Source organism: Camelina sativa, chromosome 13, assembly GCF_000633955.1.
Source record: "Camelina sativa cultivar DH55 chromosome 13, Cs, whole genome shotgun sequence".
In the NCBI taxonomy this organism is placed as follows: domain Eukaryota; kingdom Viridiplantae; phylum Streptophyta; class Magnoliopsida; order Brassicales; family Brassicaceae; genus Camelina; species Camelina sativa.
The window spans coordinates 14741319-14760173 of record NC_025697.1 but is presented as its reverse complement, the minus strand read 5'-3'; the positions used below and the strand labels follow the sequence as shown (position 1 = coordinate 14760173).

General features: G+C 37.1%; 2 protein-coding genes across 3 annotated transcripts; both read right to left on the bottom strand.

The window, feature by feature from the left end:
• Positions 9186-13574, bottom strand: LOC104736795 (kinesin-like protein KIN-1). Of its 2 annotated transcripts, XM_010456855.2 has the most exons (10): positions 12416-13574; positions 12218-12301; positions 11980-12141; positions 11752-11858; positions 11463-11647; positions 11209-11373; positions 10892-11110; positions 10716-10753; positions 10481-10608; positions 9186-10403 (listed from the first exon to the last, which is right to left on the bottom strand). In XM_010456855.2, exons 1-10 carry the CDS (start codon positions 12591-12593, stop codon positions 9759-9761), a joined length of 1911 nt encoding a protein of 636 aa, XP_010455157.1. In that variant the 5' UTR covers positions 12594-13574; the 3' UTR covers positions 9186-9758. The 2 variants fall into 2 exon arrangements, with proteins under 2 accessions (XP_010455157.1, XP_019090020.1); XM_019234475.1 differs by lacking the exon at positions 12416-13574 and having other exon boundaries at positions 11752-11912.
• On the bottom strand, positions 18027-18479 carry LOC104738255 (WPP domain-containing protein 3-like). Its single transcript, XM_010458457.1, has one exon. It carries the CDS (start codon positions 18477-18479, stop codon positions 18027-18029), a length of 453 nt encoding a protein of 150 aa, XP_010456759.1.

Sequence of the window (18855 nt, the reverse complement as noted above, 5' to 3'; positions counted from 1 at the left end):
TATAGTTTTGTTGCTGTTGAGGTTGTTGAGGCTGTTGAGGGGGGTAGAATTGATCTTGTGGGTTAGCCACATTGTTACTCCTATAAGAGAGATTGTTATTCTTGAATCCTCCTTGGTTGTAACCTTTGAATCCTTCCTGGTTTTGCATGTAGCACAACTCAGCAAACTCCCTATCTCCTTCTTGGACTGAAGCTTCTTCTTCACTAATGAAGTGGATTGTCTGTGATTGGCTTAGTAGGATCTTGTCAAGCTTCTCATTGATCATCTTCAAATCCTTCTTGTACTTGTCCTCTTGATCAGTAGATGTGGACCTTATTGTTCTGTCATAGTCCTCATTATAATTTCCATCAGACTAAGCAAGGTTCTCAACCAATTCCCATCCTTCTTCCACATTCTTGTTGAGGAAGTTTCCATTTGAAGTTGTATCAAGAAGCATTCTTATTTTGGGAAACACTCCTCTGTACAAAGTGCTGAGCAAAGACTCATTGCTGAATCCATGGTGGGGACACTGAGTTTGGAATCCTTTAAATCTCTCCCATGCCTCACAAAAACTTTCATTATTTCTCTGTGCAAAACCTGAGATTTCATTCCTCAACCTAACAGTCCTTGCATTGGAGAAGAACTTGGCCAGAAAAGCTTTCTTGCATGCATCCCATGTGGTTATTGCTCCAGTAGGAAGAGTCTTNAAGCAAGGTGTTTCAATTCCCCTTATGCAGTTGTAGTATAAGAGGTGTCAATCCAATCTGAGTGTTTGCAAGCAATCAGGATGTGCATATATGTCTAAGTCAAGCCAAATATTAAGGATGTTTGTCACTAACAATCCTATGATGAAATGTAAAATGCAGAATGTAAAAGCTACTAGAACTAGGTGCTAAATGTAAATGAAACAGAATGGTTATAACGGTTATGAAGTTAGAACAGAAATAGAAACTATGGTAATGAACTAATGCAAGGCAAGTAATGAACAGGACACTAAGTAAATGCAACAAAAATGCAACTAGAATGAGACAAGAGATAAGACAGGACAACTACAAAGCATAACCAAAAGTTCTGGGGATGAACTCGAGCAAGCACTCTATCGAGTGTAGATCGAGTGCAGGGTCAAGCTGGACAAATCCAGAAAACAGAGCAATGCAAGAAAAACAGAGCAATACAAAAGCAAATCAAACAACGATCAAACAACAGGATTTAAACTAGGAAATCAATAAACAAGGAAGGTCTTGAGGAGGGATTCATGGGCTGGACTATGATTGAGGTCATCTAACTTGGTCAACAAATCTCAAACAACTTGAGCTAATCTCTAGACATATATTTCTAAGACATGTTTAATCCACTCTCATGGCAAGAAACAATCAAACTCATGCATCTCTAGACTTGTTCTCACAAAGTAAAGAATCTACACAAGCAGGCATTAAGCAATATGTCAAAAATCAAACAAGACTTCTAATCTCTTAGCAAGCCTAATGATAGTCTCTAGATCTAGCCTTATCTATGCTCCTTAGACATTGGTGTGATGCTAAGAGGCTTGAAATCAGATCCTACCCTCTCAGATATAGGATCAGCATTAAGAACATCTAGCCTAGAAGAGATCTACAACAATCAAGCTTGACCAAATCAAACAAACCTCAAACACAACCCAGCCTAACCCATCCCCAAGATCCTAAGCAACTACTCACAAGCATACATGATGAACATCAAAATCATAAACCCAGAAAATACTGAAACTTGCATCATTAGAAAGATAAATCAAAGATCTACAATATTGAAGAAAGAACCAAACTCAAATTCTCAATATTAAGAAAGTTATGAAACCAACAATATTGAAGAATTTAGTCTTTTTCTCCTTTTAAAAGAAGTACAAGATCTAAGAAAATAAAAGTGCAAAAGGAATAATTCTAAAAAAGGTAAAAACTAGGTTTTTGACTCTCTAAAAAGCTGGACTCCTGGTGGCTGGAGGGTACAAGGCCTTTAAATAGAAAAAGTAGAGGAAGCCCTAAAAATGCTAAAAGACAAAATAGCCAGGCGGCTCGGCCAACTCGACCCGGTGCTCGGTCGAGTGACCGGTCGAGTTGGGTTTTCTTGTGCTCCTTCCACTCGGTCGAGTCACTCTCAGCACACGGTCGAGTGTCTGGTCGAGTGGGCAGTCGAGTGGGACTCCGGACCTTGGTTCTCCAGCCTTAACTCCTTTGCTTTCTCCTCATGATTGCTTCACTTCTCCTCAGCATTGCTTCAATGCTCCTTAGGCTCCAAAATCACCTGTTTATGCAAGAAAAGATGCAAATGCAGTGCAACTACACTCTAATGCAAGAACAATCCTAAAACTATGCAATAATGGTCAAAAAGGATAGCAAATGATGCAAAAGATGTGAATATATTAAGGGAAAACAGGGTAAAATATGTGAACATCAGGTCCTGAGAGAACTCCAGTGATAAGCGTGTTTGAGCTTGAGTAGTCCTAGGATGGGTGACCTTCCGGGAAGTTCTTGTCAGAACTGTGCGAGTGAGGACAAAACACAGGGAAAGATCATGTGGTGATTTATAGGGACGGTAACAAGTCTTTAAAATCTCCTGGACATAGCAAACCCTACCCAGAATAGCCCCTGGACGTAGCCAACCCTACTCAGAATAGCCCCGGACGCTACTTTGGAAATAGTCACCAATGTTTCGGCCGAGGTTCTAAAACTCATTTAGACCTTTAGGCAGTCCATCGATGATATTTCCACCACTTAGACATCACTTAGGCTTTGCAACCATCGTGACGTCTAAGTGTTGAGCCAACCTGGACTAGGTCACTTCAGCCATAACTCGCACACGAATATAAAACCGAATTTATATTAAATAAACTATTATTTCACATAACAAAAAAACTTATAGCGTTTGTGGCCATGCCTAATGCCAAAAAGATTTCACATAATTGTTTTAATGAAAAGATACATACTTTTTCTTTTACACAAAGACACAAAATAAAACTAATTCGGGCTCCTATCGTGCAACACATCCTCTAACTTCCCTCTAGTGGTTACCTGTAGGATAAAATTCTATCATAAGTAATCTAAGATTACTTAGTGAGTCTCAGGGGTTCCTACAGAAGATTAGATTCCCAATCACACCCCAAAACACAAGGAATCAATCATCACACAACAATCAATCAAACAATCAGAGAAAGCATGCGGAAGAAAGTAAGCAAAGCAAACAATCACAAGCAAGCAATCAATGCAACATGCAAAACTTGAATAAAAAGAAGTTTTTACACAAGTTTTACTAGGGCCCAGATATACCGCCTTCCATCCTTTCCCCTTTCTATCTCTGCATTGCAACCACAAAGGCATGCAACCAGAGGAAAACCTCAAATACACCTTCGTGTATATAGTATCGGCCAAGGTAGCGAGCCAAGACCAAGCTCATCAGAACAACATGCAAGACTATGACAAGCTGCATGTTGAAACGACTTCACAGGGAAGGTCGGACACATCTCCATTCTTAGTGCGCTTATGGCTGCTCAGACCTTCTCGTCATGAACGCCACGCACTAAGACCATTCACAATTAAGTTTTAAGTTTATGGTCTTAATGAACACATAAACCTTTAACAATAAACAAAACCTCACATGCAATAAATCAAGTAAACGGATCGACATCCACGTTTATGATTTACCATGGAATTCCTCTCACATGCAATGGATCAAACAAAAAGATCTCTATCAACGTTTGTGATCCACCATGGAATTCACCTCACATGCAATGTATCAAACAAATGGATCTCCATCCATGTTTGCGATCCACCATGGAGTTCACCTCACAAGCAATGGATCAAACAAACGGATCTCCATCCACGTTTGTGATTCGCCATGGAACCATTCTCAAGCATTTTCTTAAGTTTATGGATCTAAATATCACATAAACAACAAGAAAAAATGTGAGACCTCACATGCAATAGATCAAAGAAATGGATCGACATCAACGTTTATGATCTACCATGGATTTCACCAACCAAAATGCAAAACTTCAAGAAAAATAACAAGAAATCAAGAAGAATGCAACTATATGCACATGCAAGTCGACTCTAGTTTGGGTCTCCCAACACCAAACTAGATCGAAGATATGCTCCCTGAACTCAGAGATTTTCGCAGAGCTTCAGCTTCTCTAACTCGATTTCTTGCTTGCTTTAATGCTTCCTCTTGCGGACTTAGCAAACAACAACTCACTTCTCACACTTAGAAGGAAAACTCTATATTTCTCCCCTCTCTCTCTCTCTCTCTCTCTCTCTCTCTCTCTCTCTCTCGCCAACAGCCTTTAGGCGTCACTCTAACTCTTTCTCCTCTCCAAGTGAGAAAGAGGAGTGCTTTATATAGAGAGTGTGGGCGAGCATTTGACACCCCGGTTTCTGAGACTTGCAGAGAGGTTTAAAAGAATTGATTTTGCCACCTATGTCACCAAAAGTGCACTTATCTTTTCAGTCAAGGGTCCTTAGAGAACTCCAGAGTTAAGCGTGCTTATGCTGGAGTAGTCTTAGGATGGGTGATCTTCCGGGAAGTGACTGTTGGAACTGTGTGAGTGAGGACAAAACACAAGGAAAGATCATGTAGTGATTTGTAGGGAAGGTAGCAAGTCTTTAAAACCTCCCGGACATAGCAAATCGGTCGTCAGACATTGATGGGCTCACGAGCCTAGTGAGAGAACGTGAGGCCCATTAAGGAAGGTGGGCCCATGGACTGAGATTGGACATGGGGCCCACTTAGAGGTGGCGTTCGGGGCGTTACAAGTGGTATCATAGCCAAACCCAGACGAGTATGGAATCGAGTGGGCTAACACCCTTGGGGGTGACGGTTTTGGTGCGCAACGAGGACGTTGCAATCTGTTAGTGGGGGTGAATTGTGACACCCCGTTTCAGAGACTTGCGGAGAGGTTTAAAAGAATTGATTTAGCCACATATGTCACCAAAAGTGCAATTATCTTTTCGGTCCAAGGTCCTGAGAGAACTCCACAGTTAGCGTGCTTATTCTGGAGTAGTCTTAGGATGGGTCACCTTCCGGCAAGTGATTGTCGGAACCATGTGAGTGAGGACAAAACACAGGAAAAGATCATGTTGTGGTTTGTAGGGACAGTAACAAGTCTTTGAAACCTCCCGGACGTAGCGAACCGGCCGTCGGATATGGATGGGCTCACGGGCCTAGTGAAAGGACGTGGGCCCATCAAACTTTAATATAAAACTAACAAAAAAATCAATTAAACCATAAATAATACAGATTTTAGATATACATTTAACTCACAATTTAATATGAACTGAACAAAATATCCCAATTAAACCCTACATAAAACACATTCAATCAAACAAATTTTACTCACACTTGAATATAAAATTGATAATATTATTTCCAACTAAACCACTAGTAAAACACTTTGAATCATTTAAATTTAACGGACACTTTAATATAAAACTAAAATAAATAAAAAAATCATTTAAGCACATTTAATAATATACATTTAACTCGCACATTAATATTAAAATTGAAATAAAATAAATTTTCATTAACTATATTTTTTACTCAATTTTATTCAATACACAATACATTATAATTAACTCTCATACTTTTTCGTTTCTAAACTGTAACTCTCATAACTTTCCTCCATATAAATACTCATTTTCTCATTCTCTCATTCTCTTTCACTTTTTTGTCAACTAAACAATAAATTCGAAAGTAACTCCAAGAATGGTAGCCCAAACCGGAGGAAAGGAGTTTACAAAAGAAGTATCATAGAGAAGAGAACGGGAAGACCAAGCAATGCAATCTGCCCGTTGATTTGATGAGCGAGAAATCTTCTACAGGAAAAACAGGGAAAGGACGTTCAGAGAAGGTGGAAATCATCTAGACGCTGGCCAGTCATTTGGGGCTTGAATCGTCGCGAGTAGTTCTGCACAATCCATCTCAATTTACTCACAAAAACCGTTGACGGCAAGGATACTCTCCATGGCCCAATTCAGGGCCTCCAACTCCGATTGAAGCAGGGAAGGACTTCGTCTAAGGCATCTAGCTCCCAACAACAAAGTCTCAGTATCACAAGCATAACACCACCATACCAAACCGGAATTAGGATCTGTGGCTTTCCAGGAGCCATCAAATTGATTGCAGGGACCCTGCCCTGACTCCCCACAGGATCCAAAGAATATAGTATACTTAAACCAGAAGACACCTCAACCTGAGACTGTGCCTCCTCCCATAATATTTTCTCACTAATAGCCTGATTAATGACCTCAACTAGCGCAAGCTGCTTGCCTTGAAAAACTTTTTTTTGTTTCTATCTTTCCAAATCAACCATAAAATCCAAGGTAACTAAAGTAGAGAAAGTGGATCCCCAGATTGAGGCGTCCATCTCCAATAGATACAATCGAAATTTGAAAACATTGAAAAGTAAGGAAAACCCTCTGGGGAAACCTGAACTGGAGACAATTCCCAAACTTGATCCGAGCGTGGGCATTCAAAAAGAGCATGGTTAATTGTCTCACATGCAGGCTCGCAACGTTTACATCGGGTATCACACTGAACACCACGATGAGCTAAATGTTTCGTCAATGGAGAGTACCAGATGCTATTTGCCAAAAAAATGCAAAATTTTAGATGGAACATATAGTTTCCAAGCATAGATTCATAAGTCAGTACAAGTTGGACCACACTCAACCTCTAGAGCCATATCTCTTGCGAAACCATAATCCGACTTCACCGAATATTTCCTGGATTATACATTTTTTTTTATCTTAGATATTATACATCTATTTTTTTGTTTTTTGTTGGTTGTTGTTGTTGTATGTGTTAAAAAAACACCTTAAATATCATTTTTTAAAAAATTCCAAAAATATAAAAACACAAAAGAAAAATAAATAAAATAAATGTTCATTCTCAAATAAGATAAAGAAAAAAATAAATGAGAATTCAATTACCAACTAATTTAATTTATAGAAACAAATATGTTAAAAAACAACAAATAACAAAACGTGAAACGCACCGAATTATACCTAGTTTTCAATATAGACAGGTTTTTTAAAATAATATCATTTAAAAATATGTATATATATATATATATATATTAAATGGGAAAAGAAATGTAAAAGTTTATGGTTATCTATCATATTTTCTATCATAAACGTAATGGTAATTTGTATAATAGAAACAGTGTAGTTAAACGTTTTTTAAAAACGTAAAGTATAATTATATTTATATATATATATCACCTGTTCACCATATAAAATAGAAGAGGGATCAACATATGTGCCTCAGTCCACAATCTCGAGAGATTTGGTTTGCCCTTGAGTACAAATTGCTTCAACGTTATAAGTGTCACAGCTACCACGAATATTTTTTGGCTCGAAAGAAAGGAAAAACTCAAATGTTTTTCCATCTAAATCATTAATTTCTTGAGGCATAGATTCAGGAACCTCGACCTATTATAGATTAATTAAATTATTAAAAATTAAGGATTCAATAATAAAATTAAGTAATGCTTACACGTTAATATTAGACTATATCAAAAAAATTACCAAATCATATCTATCATTTAGAAGTTTAGGAGCTTTTCTTCCAACCATATCAACAGCAAAACTATCAAACACCATACATTTGGTTTCCCCAATTTCGTCTTTGATTTTAAGATATACCCAAAACCTAAAACATATATAGATAGCTGTTACTTATTTATTATGATTGATTTTTGAAATATTAGATGTAAAATAATTCTAACATAGATTTAGATAGCTTACTTTGGAGACACAGACTTGGGATAGTCTTTGCATACTTCGCTCCATGAGAATTTTTTTGTTGCATTTCCTAATGAAAAGTAGACCCGCAAATAGTCTATATTAACTTCATATATTGTATAAACTGTGCCACACATCCCGACATGTAATGAGACGGTAGTTGCTTTAGCAATAATGACAATTTTATGTAATAATATTAATAATTGAGTTTTTTATATAATATACCCCATATGCATTAAGAATATTTTCAATAGTGAACAAAGGATAATCTTTTATATCTTTTGTCTTTTTTTTTCGCCGTGAAAACATTGGCTTGGTAAGAGTTCATGATAATCAATTGCAAGTCATTGGGAAGCCTTCTATTATAATAGAAGACCAAACTTGTTACAATTAAAAAACCGTGATTAAATGTATTAATTTTTTTTCAAAAACTTATAGTTCTTTAAGATCTTGTACTTGAGCAATTTTTGGGTTGATAAGAACTTGTGAAGAATCCCACAAATTCAACACACTTCAAACATCTGTAATTATGAATAGATGAAGTAAGTACAGAGAACCTTTAAACTATTTACATGTATTCAAGTACGGAGAACCTTTAAACTATTTACATGTATTGAATTCTAAATTTTAAAATTATTACATATATATTATCGTTGAATAGATTGACTTTGGCAAACCTTATTAGACAGAAATTAAAACAACACCATCGGTTGACTCTTACACGCATGATTAATTTTTTGAGCAAAATTACCTCAAAGGGTATACAACACACGTGTATCCCTATGTATTAATCATATATAGAGAGGATATATGAGATATATAAAATTTTATAGTTATCTAATGTCATATTTTCTATCATAAACGTAATAGTAATGGTAAATGCAAAGTGCACTGCTTACTCATTGTTTCTCGTATGGAAGTCAATTTTGGTAGTTGTTTTATTAGTGGTAGTTACGTCTTTAATCTCACCACAGTCGACAACTTGTCCAAGGAAAGCTGAAACAAAAGTTACAAAACATTGGATAAGTTATTAAAAAAAATAACATGACTCAACGATATTTGTAATACAAAACGTACCAAATAAGAAACTTGTGTTTTGCTGTCCAGATAGTATGGCATCATATCTCGCTATTGGCTAATGACGGAAACATATCATCGGATATGTTATCACTAACGTTCACACTCGTTCTTGAAGTGAACCCGATCCTCCACTTCAGATCAGAAATCTTGACAGCACCATAAGACGGAGTTAAACCAAATGTTGAAATTGAGAACCAAGACCCTATGTTTAGACGGCTTTCAAACTTTTTGATTTGGTCCCTCTTGACATTAGCACTAAAATGCAAAGAATACAAAAATAGTTGACAACTAAAACTTTGCATTCTATTTTTTTGCTATGTGTGGGTATGTTTGTATCAATTTGTGTTAAGTCTAATAGAATAGTGCAACAAAAAGACTCTTATCTATTTATGTATCAAATTGTATATATGAAGAGTTGATACAAAGTACAAACAAAAAACAAAAAGTAAGATACAGTAAAGTCAAATTCACAACACTATTGTGCAATCAGGAACTTCAAAAGATGACAAAATAAAACCCTCAAACCCTTTCACACATCTCTCTGAACTCTCCAAAGAAGATAGAATCTGGAATATTAATTATATGATCCAGTTTCTGTAAACTCCATAAAAACATCCAACATCAAACTATCACAACCCTAATGAAAATTTTGAGAAACAATAACAAACAAAACATATAGGCATGCTCTCAGATGTTAAAAAATGTAACTTGAGGGCTGTATCCTTTGAAAACCAGAACTGCAAACTCCACGAGTTCAAATGGTCTTAAAATGGGACCATTAGTCTAGTGGTTTCTATTGGAGGACACCTCCTCATCCTACTCAGGCTCAAACCAGAAGTCTAATCAATAGAGGAAAAAAAAAACTCAGCACTTTCACAAGAGATGGAAAAGAAAGATGAAAGACCTGTTTCTTGACTGATCACTATTAGATCATGTCAAGCTTGACATTCGTCGTCTGTGGTGACACAGCTTAGCTCTCACATTTGGATCTGATGAAGTAACCATCTTGCTCCTTGGCGAAGAAGTATCATTAATATTCCTTTTCTGTAAAGATTTATCTTTAATATCCCTTTTAGGAGTTTCTGGTGTTCCACAGTTAGCTACAGCTCGAAGCGGTTTTGTGTATGATCTTCTAAGGAGAACTCTGCTGCGTGAGTCAGAGAGGCTAAGCGACTGAGAAGTGGAGAACTGAGTAAGATTTTTAGCCACTAATCGTATGCTCTGTGTTTTGCCACTGAGTTCCTTCTCTGACATTGTTTGCCTTTGGCGACTAGCAACAGTAGAAGTCATGAAGCGTGGGACAAACCCGGAACTCTTGCTTACTTTGACATGTTTATCAGATAATTTTGGGGTCGCATCAGTCTCTTTCAGATGATCTAAAGACAAAATAGCTTTCTTTTCGATGTCTTCTAGATGCTTATTATTCTCATCGGTGATCCAAAAGAGTTTCTTGTTTTCATTAAGCTGACACTCTACTTCCTGTAACCGCGCTGTGATCTTCTTACAATTTTCTTCAGTTTCTTGCATTTCCTCTTCAAGTTCCGATATTTTCTTTTCTCTTAGCTTTTGTAGTTCCTAAGCAATGATGATGAAAACATTTAGCAACGAGTGATCTGGATATAAAATGCAACTACAGCAGTACAGGTGCTTACAGCTGTTAGTCCTCTGTTAGACTCTATAGATCTCGCACGTTTTGTAAAGCTCAAAGAGCAAATTGTTTCACCAACATCTACATCACGTGGACTTATGTGCACAAGCATCAGAACCTTTGATTTAGTACCTAAAAGAATTAGATAACAATCAAACCTAGATAACGTCAGTATATGTTAATCTCAATAGACTTTACGATATTATTATAAGCAACCATATGTATATATGCCTTTTTACCTAGAGAATCTTTAAGAATTTGAGTTAGCTTGCTGTTTCTGCAAGCAAGAAAAAGAAAAAGAAAAAGCTAAACTCAGTAGCATGACCAAAGCGAGATCTATTTCACTTCTGCCAGATAGATGTCTCTGGTTCCATGGCAAATGTGTGTGAAAAGGAATTAAAAGCTGAGTTCTTGCCTGTAAGGCACATGTCCCTTCTTTCTCCTTAACGCTGCAATCACATCTCCAAGAGCGGAAAGTGAGAGGTTTATGGCCCTTCCTTCATCCATAGTTTGCCCTATAGCTCCGGTCTTCAAGAGCCTCTCGCTTCCTCCGAGATCTATCATCCAAAGCTTGCTAACTTCAGTTTTTGACCCCACAGCATCCCCACGACGAAAGATTGTGATCCTTGTTAAACTAGAGATAAACTAACTGAATAAGGGTAACTACCAAACTGAAAAATTTATAATTTGAGTATTGATTGACAAATACAGTTGAAATCATCAAGAACTTACCAATGAGATCTGCTCGAAGTTTCGTTCACATTTGTCCAAGAAGTTGATCTGCCTCGTCTCCCTTTATTGTACCACCATCTAGCTTTTGTAAAATCCGGTACTTCTACTTCAGTCAAACCCTCAATTTCAACCGAACCCTTTGAGTCTACTTGAATATTGAGGTTGCTGCAGTAAAGTTCAGGCAGACAAGAGTAAGTACTTCGAAGAATGTTTCTTGTCCAATAAACCTTTGCATAAGAAAGCTGGTTACTTACCATTTAGCTGAGGTTTCATAAGACTTCAAAGACGGTCTTGCAGACAACAGATCTTTCAGGTTACCCATGTAGATTTCCAACATACTCATTGTAAATGTCACAGAATATGTATGATCCGTTGAAGCTTCATTGAAAAGCTCTTTTATAGCTCTAGGAGCAAGGCCTGGTTGCTCAATCGTGCCATCCTAAACAAGGCAGGAAACAAAGTTCTTCCTTAACTTAGAAACAACAACAAGTAACTCTAAGAATTAATGACTTTTTCCAACAAAATCTGAGAATCAAGACTAACCATGGTGAAAGTCTTGCCTGTCCCCGTTTGACCATAAGCCAAGACACATACATTGTGACCATCAAGGGCCGATCTAAGAATCGGTTTCACTTCTCCGAAAACGTCTTCTACAGAGTTTTATTTTTTTCAACCAGGAGAAGGAAGGCCTCATTTACTCACAACTGGAAGGAAACAGAAAGCTAAGAAACCAAGAAAAGGGGAATGACTAAAGCCTAACAGCAGACTAACCTTGAGTTGCTGATTGATGGAAAACCTTATCAAATTCAAATTCTTTTCGAGTTCCAGCAGATCTTACAACAACGTTATCCGGTCCAAACGACACAGGTTCCCTAATCGGTCTCCTTTCAGTAACTAGAAATGGCCTAACTCTACAAAACACACGTATACTTCCTGCAAAGTTGAAGCCAATCCTTGAGATAACAATCAAAATTTAAACCAAAGTTTGAAAACTAAAGGGAGTTACAACCTTTAGTGTCTATGATCTTATTCAGAACTTCCCTTCTCTTTTCATCCAATGACTTAAGCGATGACTTCAACTCCAAAACTTCCCCTATAAATTTACCAACCACAAATCAAATTAAACACACAAAATCGAATTCATTTCAAACTTCCTGATCAACTAGAAAACATACTAATGAAGCAAAATCAAGAGATTAATAAATACCTTCAAGGTTTGATATTGACTTTTCAAGCTCATTCCTTTCATGCTCAGGAACAACATTTACATCAGTGTAAAACAAAGGAACAACAGGTTGTGGCGACTCAATAGATTCAGGAACTGACATTGAGCTAACTGGAGATTGAGGGATCAAGATCTCTCCTTTTTCAGCTGAAACCAACATTTTTTTTCTCCCTTAGCTGACTTGAACGAGATCCAAATTCCGACAAAACAAGAAAAGAAAAAAGAAAAGTACAAAGAGGAAGTGGGAGTGGAATGGAGACAAGGACAACAAACTTAACTCAAACGTATCCAATGTAAGAATGGTAGTTAGGAACACAGAAAAAAAGAACAATAAACTTTTCACTATTTATAATTTGTTGTACAGAACTCTGAACAAGAAGACAACTTGAGTTGTCATAAAACTCAGGACATGATATAATTGATTAATGTAAGTTCAAAGGAGAGAGAGAGAGAGAGAGAGTGAGAGAAAAGGAAAGGTTTTTAATTTGTCAGAAACAAGAAAACCCCTCGGAATAAGAAATAGTATTTAATAGTAAAAAGAAATGGGAAAAATTGAAGATGAAGCAATGTTTAAGACAGAAGGGTTCCAGGAAAAGAAAAAAATCAAAACTTTTGAAAGAGTCTCAATTAGCAAAGAGAGAAACAGAACCAGATTCGCTCATATGGGTTTAAAAAGGATATAAAATCTTCTCAGATGTATAAGATCGAGCAAGTGAGGGACAACAACACAAGCGGGTAAAAGCAAAAACTGTTAAAACCTCTCAAGTTTTGATTTTTAAACAAAAGGGTATGGATTAGAGAAGGCTTTTGGTCAAATGATTAAAACACTTGTTTGTCTGGTGAATGATGATGGTTTCTTGATTTCAGAAATGAAACATGTCTTTCTCTGACTCTGTTTCATCTTCCAACAATACAGTTGGATTAGTGCGACTTTTTTGGATCAAAAAATAATGTTTTTAAAAAAGGGAAAATGATTGAGGAGGGAGAGAATCAGGTTCATCATGGTAGGTCCATTCCAAAGGACCAAAGTTGGTGCCTTTTATTCCTCAACCGGAGCGTGTTTTGCCATTATCTTCTTCCTTACTCTTTAGTGCTTTACCGGTTTTATCATAACGGGTTTTGTTCAAACAAACCAGGACACCATACATAGCTTATGGAAACCGGTTATGGTAAAATGAGTCTTCATTGAGTTTGTATATGACAACAGGTTGACCTTTGGATGACTTAGCTGTGTAAACATGATTCTTGATTGTTTCCTGAAGCAATAATCATCTTGTGTTGTATGTAGACCATTTTTTAACTTTATATATATAATAAGTTTGAAATGTAGGTAGATGCATCCTCTGGATATTTCTCCAAAATCAATATATTTAATCTCCCAATGAATGATCCTGGTGTAAGCAACAATGAGAGAAAAGAGTACTGAGAAGCTCTGCATTGTCCCTTGTCTCTGATTTTTGAAGCTTTAAGCAACCAACCTGCTCGGAGCACGAGTAGTAGTGTTCAATACTAGGCTTGATTCCGTACTTTGATCTCATTTAATTGACTGAAATACTTAACACCTTCATCAATTAACCTTGGCATAACCCGCAAGCTGACAAATACAGCAAGATAAGTAACCCCACCAGGGCACCAGGGTTTGCACCAAACCCATGAGACCCGTACACAACATCCTTCTTTGGTATACTGTTGGAAATTATAGAAGCCTCGTTATACATTGCCGCATTTAGAATATATATATATATTGCAAGAGAAACTCATCTGTTTCGAGCCTGCTCTCACTAAATGAAATCGCTTGCCTTTCTATATAATATAACGCAGCCAGATTCGAACAAGCATGCATATAAAACACTAGTGAAAGTAATCACGTCTGGCTTCACTCATCATTTAGCCATACACTTCAACAGCCTAGAACCAGTTACCTACGCCGAGTCGCCGAAATAACCAGAAATCATGAGCTAACAAATAACAACAGCCTTATGTGTGTTTGAAAAGACGGTTTCTTAAAATTCGTTTGTCCAATTTAATATTATCCACGCAAGGTGACCAAGGCAGAAAAAGAAAGAACTCAGGAGAACAAAAGAAGTAGAATAATCCTACAACTCTATGTACAACAACACAAAAACTAAGAATATATATTTGCACATTTCATAACTTCGATTTCATAGTGAATTAGCCATTATCTAATCCAATAGAAAGGAATTTATCAAACAGACAATTATAACCACATGCGCAATAACCTGGTGCAGGTCAATTATGCCAACGTAGGCAATAATGTTTCCATGTTTTGATGAAAGTGTTAAAATATTGGGAAGAAGAAGAAAAGAAACAGAGCAAGAGAGCTTTTGTCTCATCTCTTTGAAGAAGACAAGATCGAACACTGAATCTTTTATTTACATGAAACTTGTTACAATTTTGTTTTACAACACACCACAGTTATATATAAGTCGTACGGTCATACCCGTTCGTAACTTGTCACAACCGACAACTTGAAACAACACATCTAATAACACATACACACCTCTTCACTAACTACAGACACATTAATTCTTTAATTATAAAACATAATAAGACCAAACTCAATTACAAACTAACAGTCCTCCTTAATTGAGTTATGGTCTAAAACCTTGTGTCTCAAATCTTCAACTATTTTGATTGGGTGTTCTCTTTCCCAAGTGTCACAACAGGTGCATATCTTCTTCTTTCATCTTCAAGCCTCATACGCTCATCATAGTATTTGAGCGACAAGCTTATGGAAATGTTCATTGAACCTGCCAGCCTTCTCCACATATCTTTTAAAATTTCTACAAGTGAACTTCATCACGTGTACTCCGTGATCTTCTGTCACTTCTACTCCAAATGTTCTGGCAACCGTCTTTGACTCACTTTTTCTTCGGTTATCACAGATTTCAACTTCATAGTCAATATCCTTCTTCCTTAAGGATCATTTATGGAACAGCGACTGTCTTTAAACAAGACTCCATATCCATTTAATATCATTTACGAAACACTTAGCAAATTTCTTGCTTAGTCCGCTTTCACCATCTTTTCCATTTCGATCTTCTTCTTCTTCTTCTCAATTGATTAGTTGTCTCCATCTTACTCTTGCAGCGGATTTTTTTTTATTTTTGTTTTGCTTGGACAGGCTCCAAGACCAACATAAGCTCTGATACCATGTTAGAATATTGAGAGGAAGAAGAAAAGAAACAGAGCAAGAGACTTTGTCAATTCTCCTTGGAGAAGACAAGAGAACGAAACTGAAATATTTATTTACATGAAACTTGTTTCATACATCAACGACAAAACTGATTTATATAGAAAACAAACTGACACTAGATCATAATGAGTTGTCTCTTTGTCCTTGCGACTCTTGGATAAAACGTCACAAACCAAAACGTCACGCCTTATACGTTGCGACTCTGAAACTCAATTATCGACCAAGCATTAAAGGAGGATGCTTACCTTAGAGAAAAAATGGAGCATAAACCGGTTGATAAGATAACCGAAGATGACGTGAAAACGTTTCACGCACGAGATGTGAGGGAGACGTGAATCTGATGGTGTTCAAAGGAAGACACCAAGCAAGAAAGGAGCTGCTTACCTAATAGAGAAAAGGGAAGATGGTGGTTACAAGATTAGAGAGTACAATCAACCTTCACAAACAGAACCTTCAAGAAGAAGGGCTCCCAAGGGAAGAAGAAAAAGGAAATCTTCTCAAAAGGATATGGCGTTAACAGATGTGGAGTTGGAGTTGTGAAACTTGTTCGAAGAAGATGTGGAGAAAATTCACGCGTTGCAAAAATTGTGAGGTTACACAGATAACTGAAGAAGAGACATCACAGAGACGTGATGGTGATCAAAAAGGCACCAAGCAATAAAGGAGGATGCTTACCTCATATAAAAATATGGAGCAGGAGCCGGTTGAAGAGGTAACCGAAGACGACGTGGTGGAGATTCACGCGTAAGACGTCATGGAGACGTTATGGTGATCAAATGGAGATACCAAGCACTAAAGGAGGATGCTTACCTCTTAAAAAAATGTAGCATAAACCGGTTGATAAGATAACCGAAGAAGACGTTTCACGCACGAGACGTCACAGAGACGTCAATCTGATGGTGTTCAAAGGAAGAAACTAAGCAAAAAAGAAAAAGGAGCTGCTTACCTAAGAGAGAAAAGGGAGAAGCAGCCACTTGCAAAAGGGAAAGGGAATATCCAAGTGATGACAAGCCAAGGAGAGAAGATCATCAAAAAGGTATTTCTTGTGCCGGATTTAGCAAGAAATTTTTGAAGAGTTAATCAAAGGAAGACACCAAGCAAGAAAGGAAGCTGAGTTCACGCACAGATTTGGTGAAAGGGTTCACGCCCAGATTTGGTGATCAAAAGGACACCAAAAGGAAAAATCAGAATGTTCACTTAGAACAAAGTGAATGGAAGAAGGTTGGAAGAACAATCGGATGAAGACGTGAGGGAAGTTCACAAAGGCGATGTGAAAAAACTCACATGGTGAAAGTATGAAGGATCCTTGGAGAAGGTTCGCAAAAAAAAAAAAACAAAAAAAAAAGGGGAGAAAAAACCAAGGGTTCAAATGTGAGAAGGCGTCTGTTTGTACGAAACAGAAGAAAGGTTCTGAGCAAAAACGGTGTGATGTTTTGAGAAAGAAAATCACACGGAGCAACAGCCTGTTCGAAAGAAAAAGAGAAAGCTCTAACCAGAGGGAGAGATGATGTTATTAATTACCTGGAAACAGAGAAGTTCATTAAGCACAACAAGGTTGGAAGAACGTTGAAGCAAGATTGGCGTTAGCTGGAAACTCAATTAAGGGGGAGTGTTGGTCGATAATTGAGTTTCAGAGTCGCAACGTATAAGGCCTGACGTTTTGGTTTGTGACGTTTTATCCAAGAGTCGCAAGGACAAAGAGACAACTCATTATGATCTAGTGTCAGTCTGTTTTCTATATAAATCAGTTTTGTCGTTGATGTATGAAACAAGTTTCATGTAAATAAATATTTCAGTTTCGTTCTCTTGTCTTCTCCAAGGAGAAGAGACAGTCTCTTGCTCTGTTTCTTTTCTTCTTCCTCTCAATATTCCAACAGAAAGAAGGTAAACCAAAATACTTAACTCAAGATTTAAAAAGGAAAGACGACAATGATCATATTTTACATACAGTACTCCTAACTCACAGTAAGTTCAAGTCACCCACTAGACATCGAGAAAAAAGAAAATCATACTAGTAATTTTTAAAGCTAGGGACTCAAAATCCAATCGAGAAAATGCTACATAACCTATAAGCTAAACGTAAGCTGCATGCATACACCAAACTCACCAATTGTCAGCCCTGAAAAATTCAGCTTAATCTTAAGGGTAAGATTACAAGAATGTCTGTTGAAAAAAATCTAACTGGACTAGAAGATATAAGCTGATGCCATAGAGACATATGCCGATACATATCGTTGTAACATCCATAGAGGCATAAGCCGATTCCAAACTAAGCAACGAGTCATATTAGAAAGAATGAACACCTTCAAAATCCACAAGTCATATTTAAAAGAAGAATCTAGCAAAAGCAAAAGGAGAGTAAAACCAAAATCTTAATTAAGCCTCCTCAAGTTCAGGAACGGAACTGCATCTTGCATTCATCTTCTTCTTCCATTGGTCCTTCGCACATTTATTGATACGATAGCTAATCTCTTCGGTATAGGCCTCAAGATTTTTAATCCCATCACTCGACACGAGGTTTGATCCGACGACGTAAGCATCTTCCTCGATAGATTTCGCAAGGGCGGACGCTTCCTCAGGGTTAAGCGTTCCGTATCTCTTGGAGAGGCACGAGTCTTTGGATAATATATTGATGAGCATATTCAAGAGGTAATCGCGGCTTAACTGAGTCGGTGGCCAAACGGAGAGCATGGTGCTTCCTCCATGTTTCTTCTCTGGTTCTGCTTCGACTTTTGGGGATGTTGCGTCAGAACTGCGTTTTTTAGAGCTTTCTGATTCAGGCTGCGGCGTTAGGACGGTGGTGTAGATTGTATCGGCAGTTTCTCCCATTCTTTCCGGTGTAATTAGGGCTACAAGGAAAATATCAGTTTTTTCGCGTTGGTTTCAAGTGAAGAATCGTTTGATTGTTTGGTTCGTTGGGTATTTATAGATTTGTTACGCCCCTACAATTAATCATATATCCTAATTATTTAAGGAGAAGTCACTTTATTATAAAACATGACATTGTTTATTGTTTTGTAACCAATGATGTCCTACTAGTACTAGTTTTTAGAATTGTTTTTAGTTTTTGTTTTTCAAAAAAACTATTTTATTATCAATTCACAAAAGATAATAAAAGAAAATTGTATATTTTGTATTGTGACTACACTTAATCATCAATCAAGCTTTAAGTGTTAAATATATATATATATATATAGTATATTAA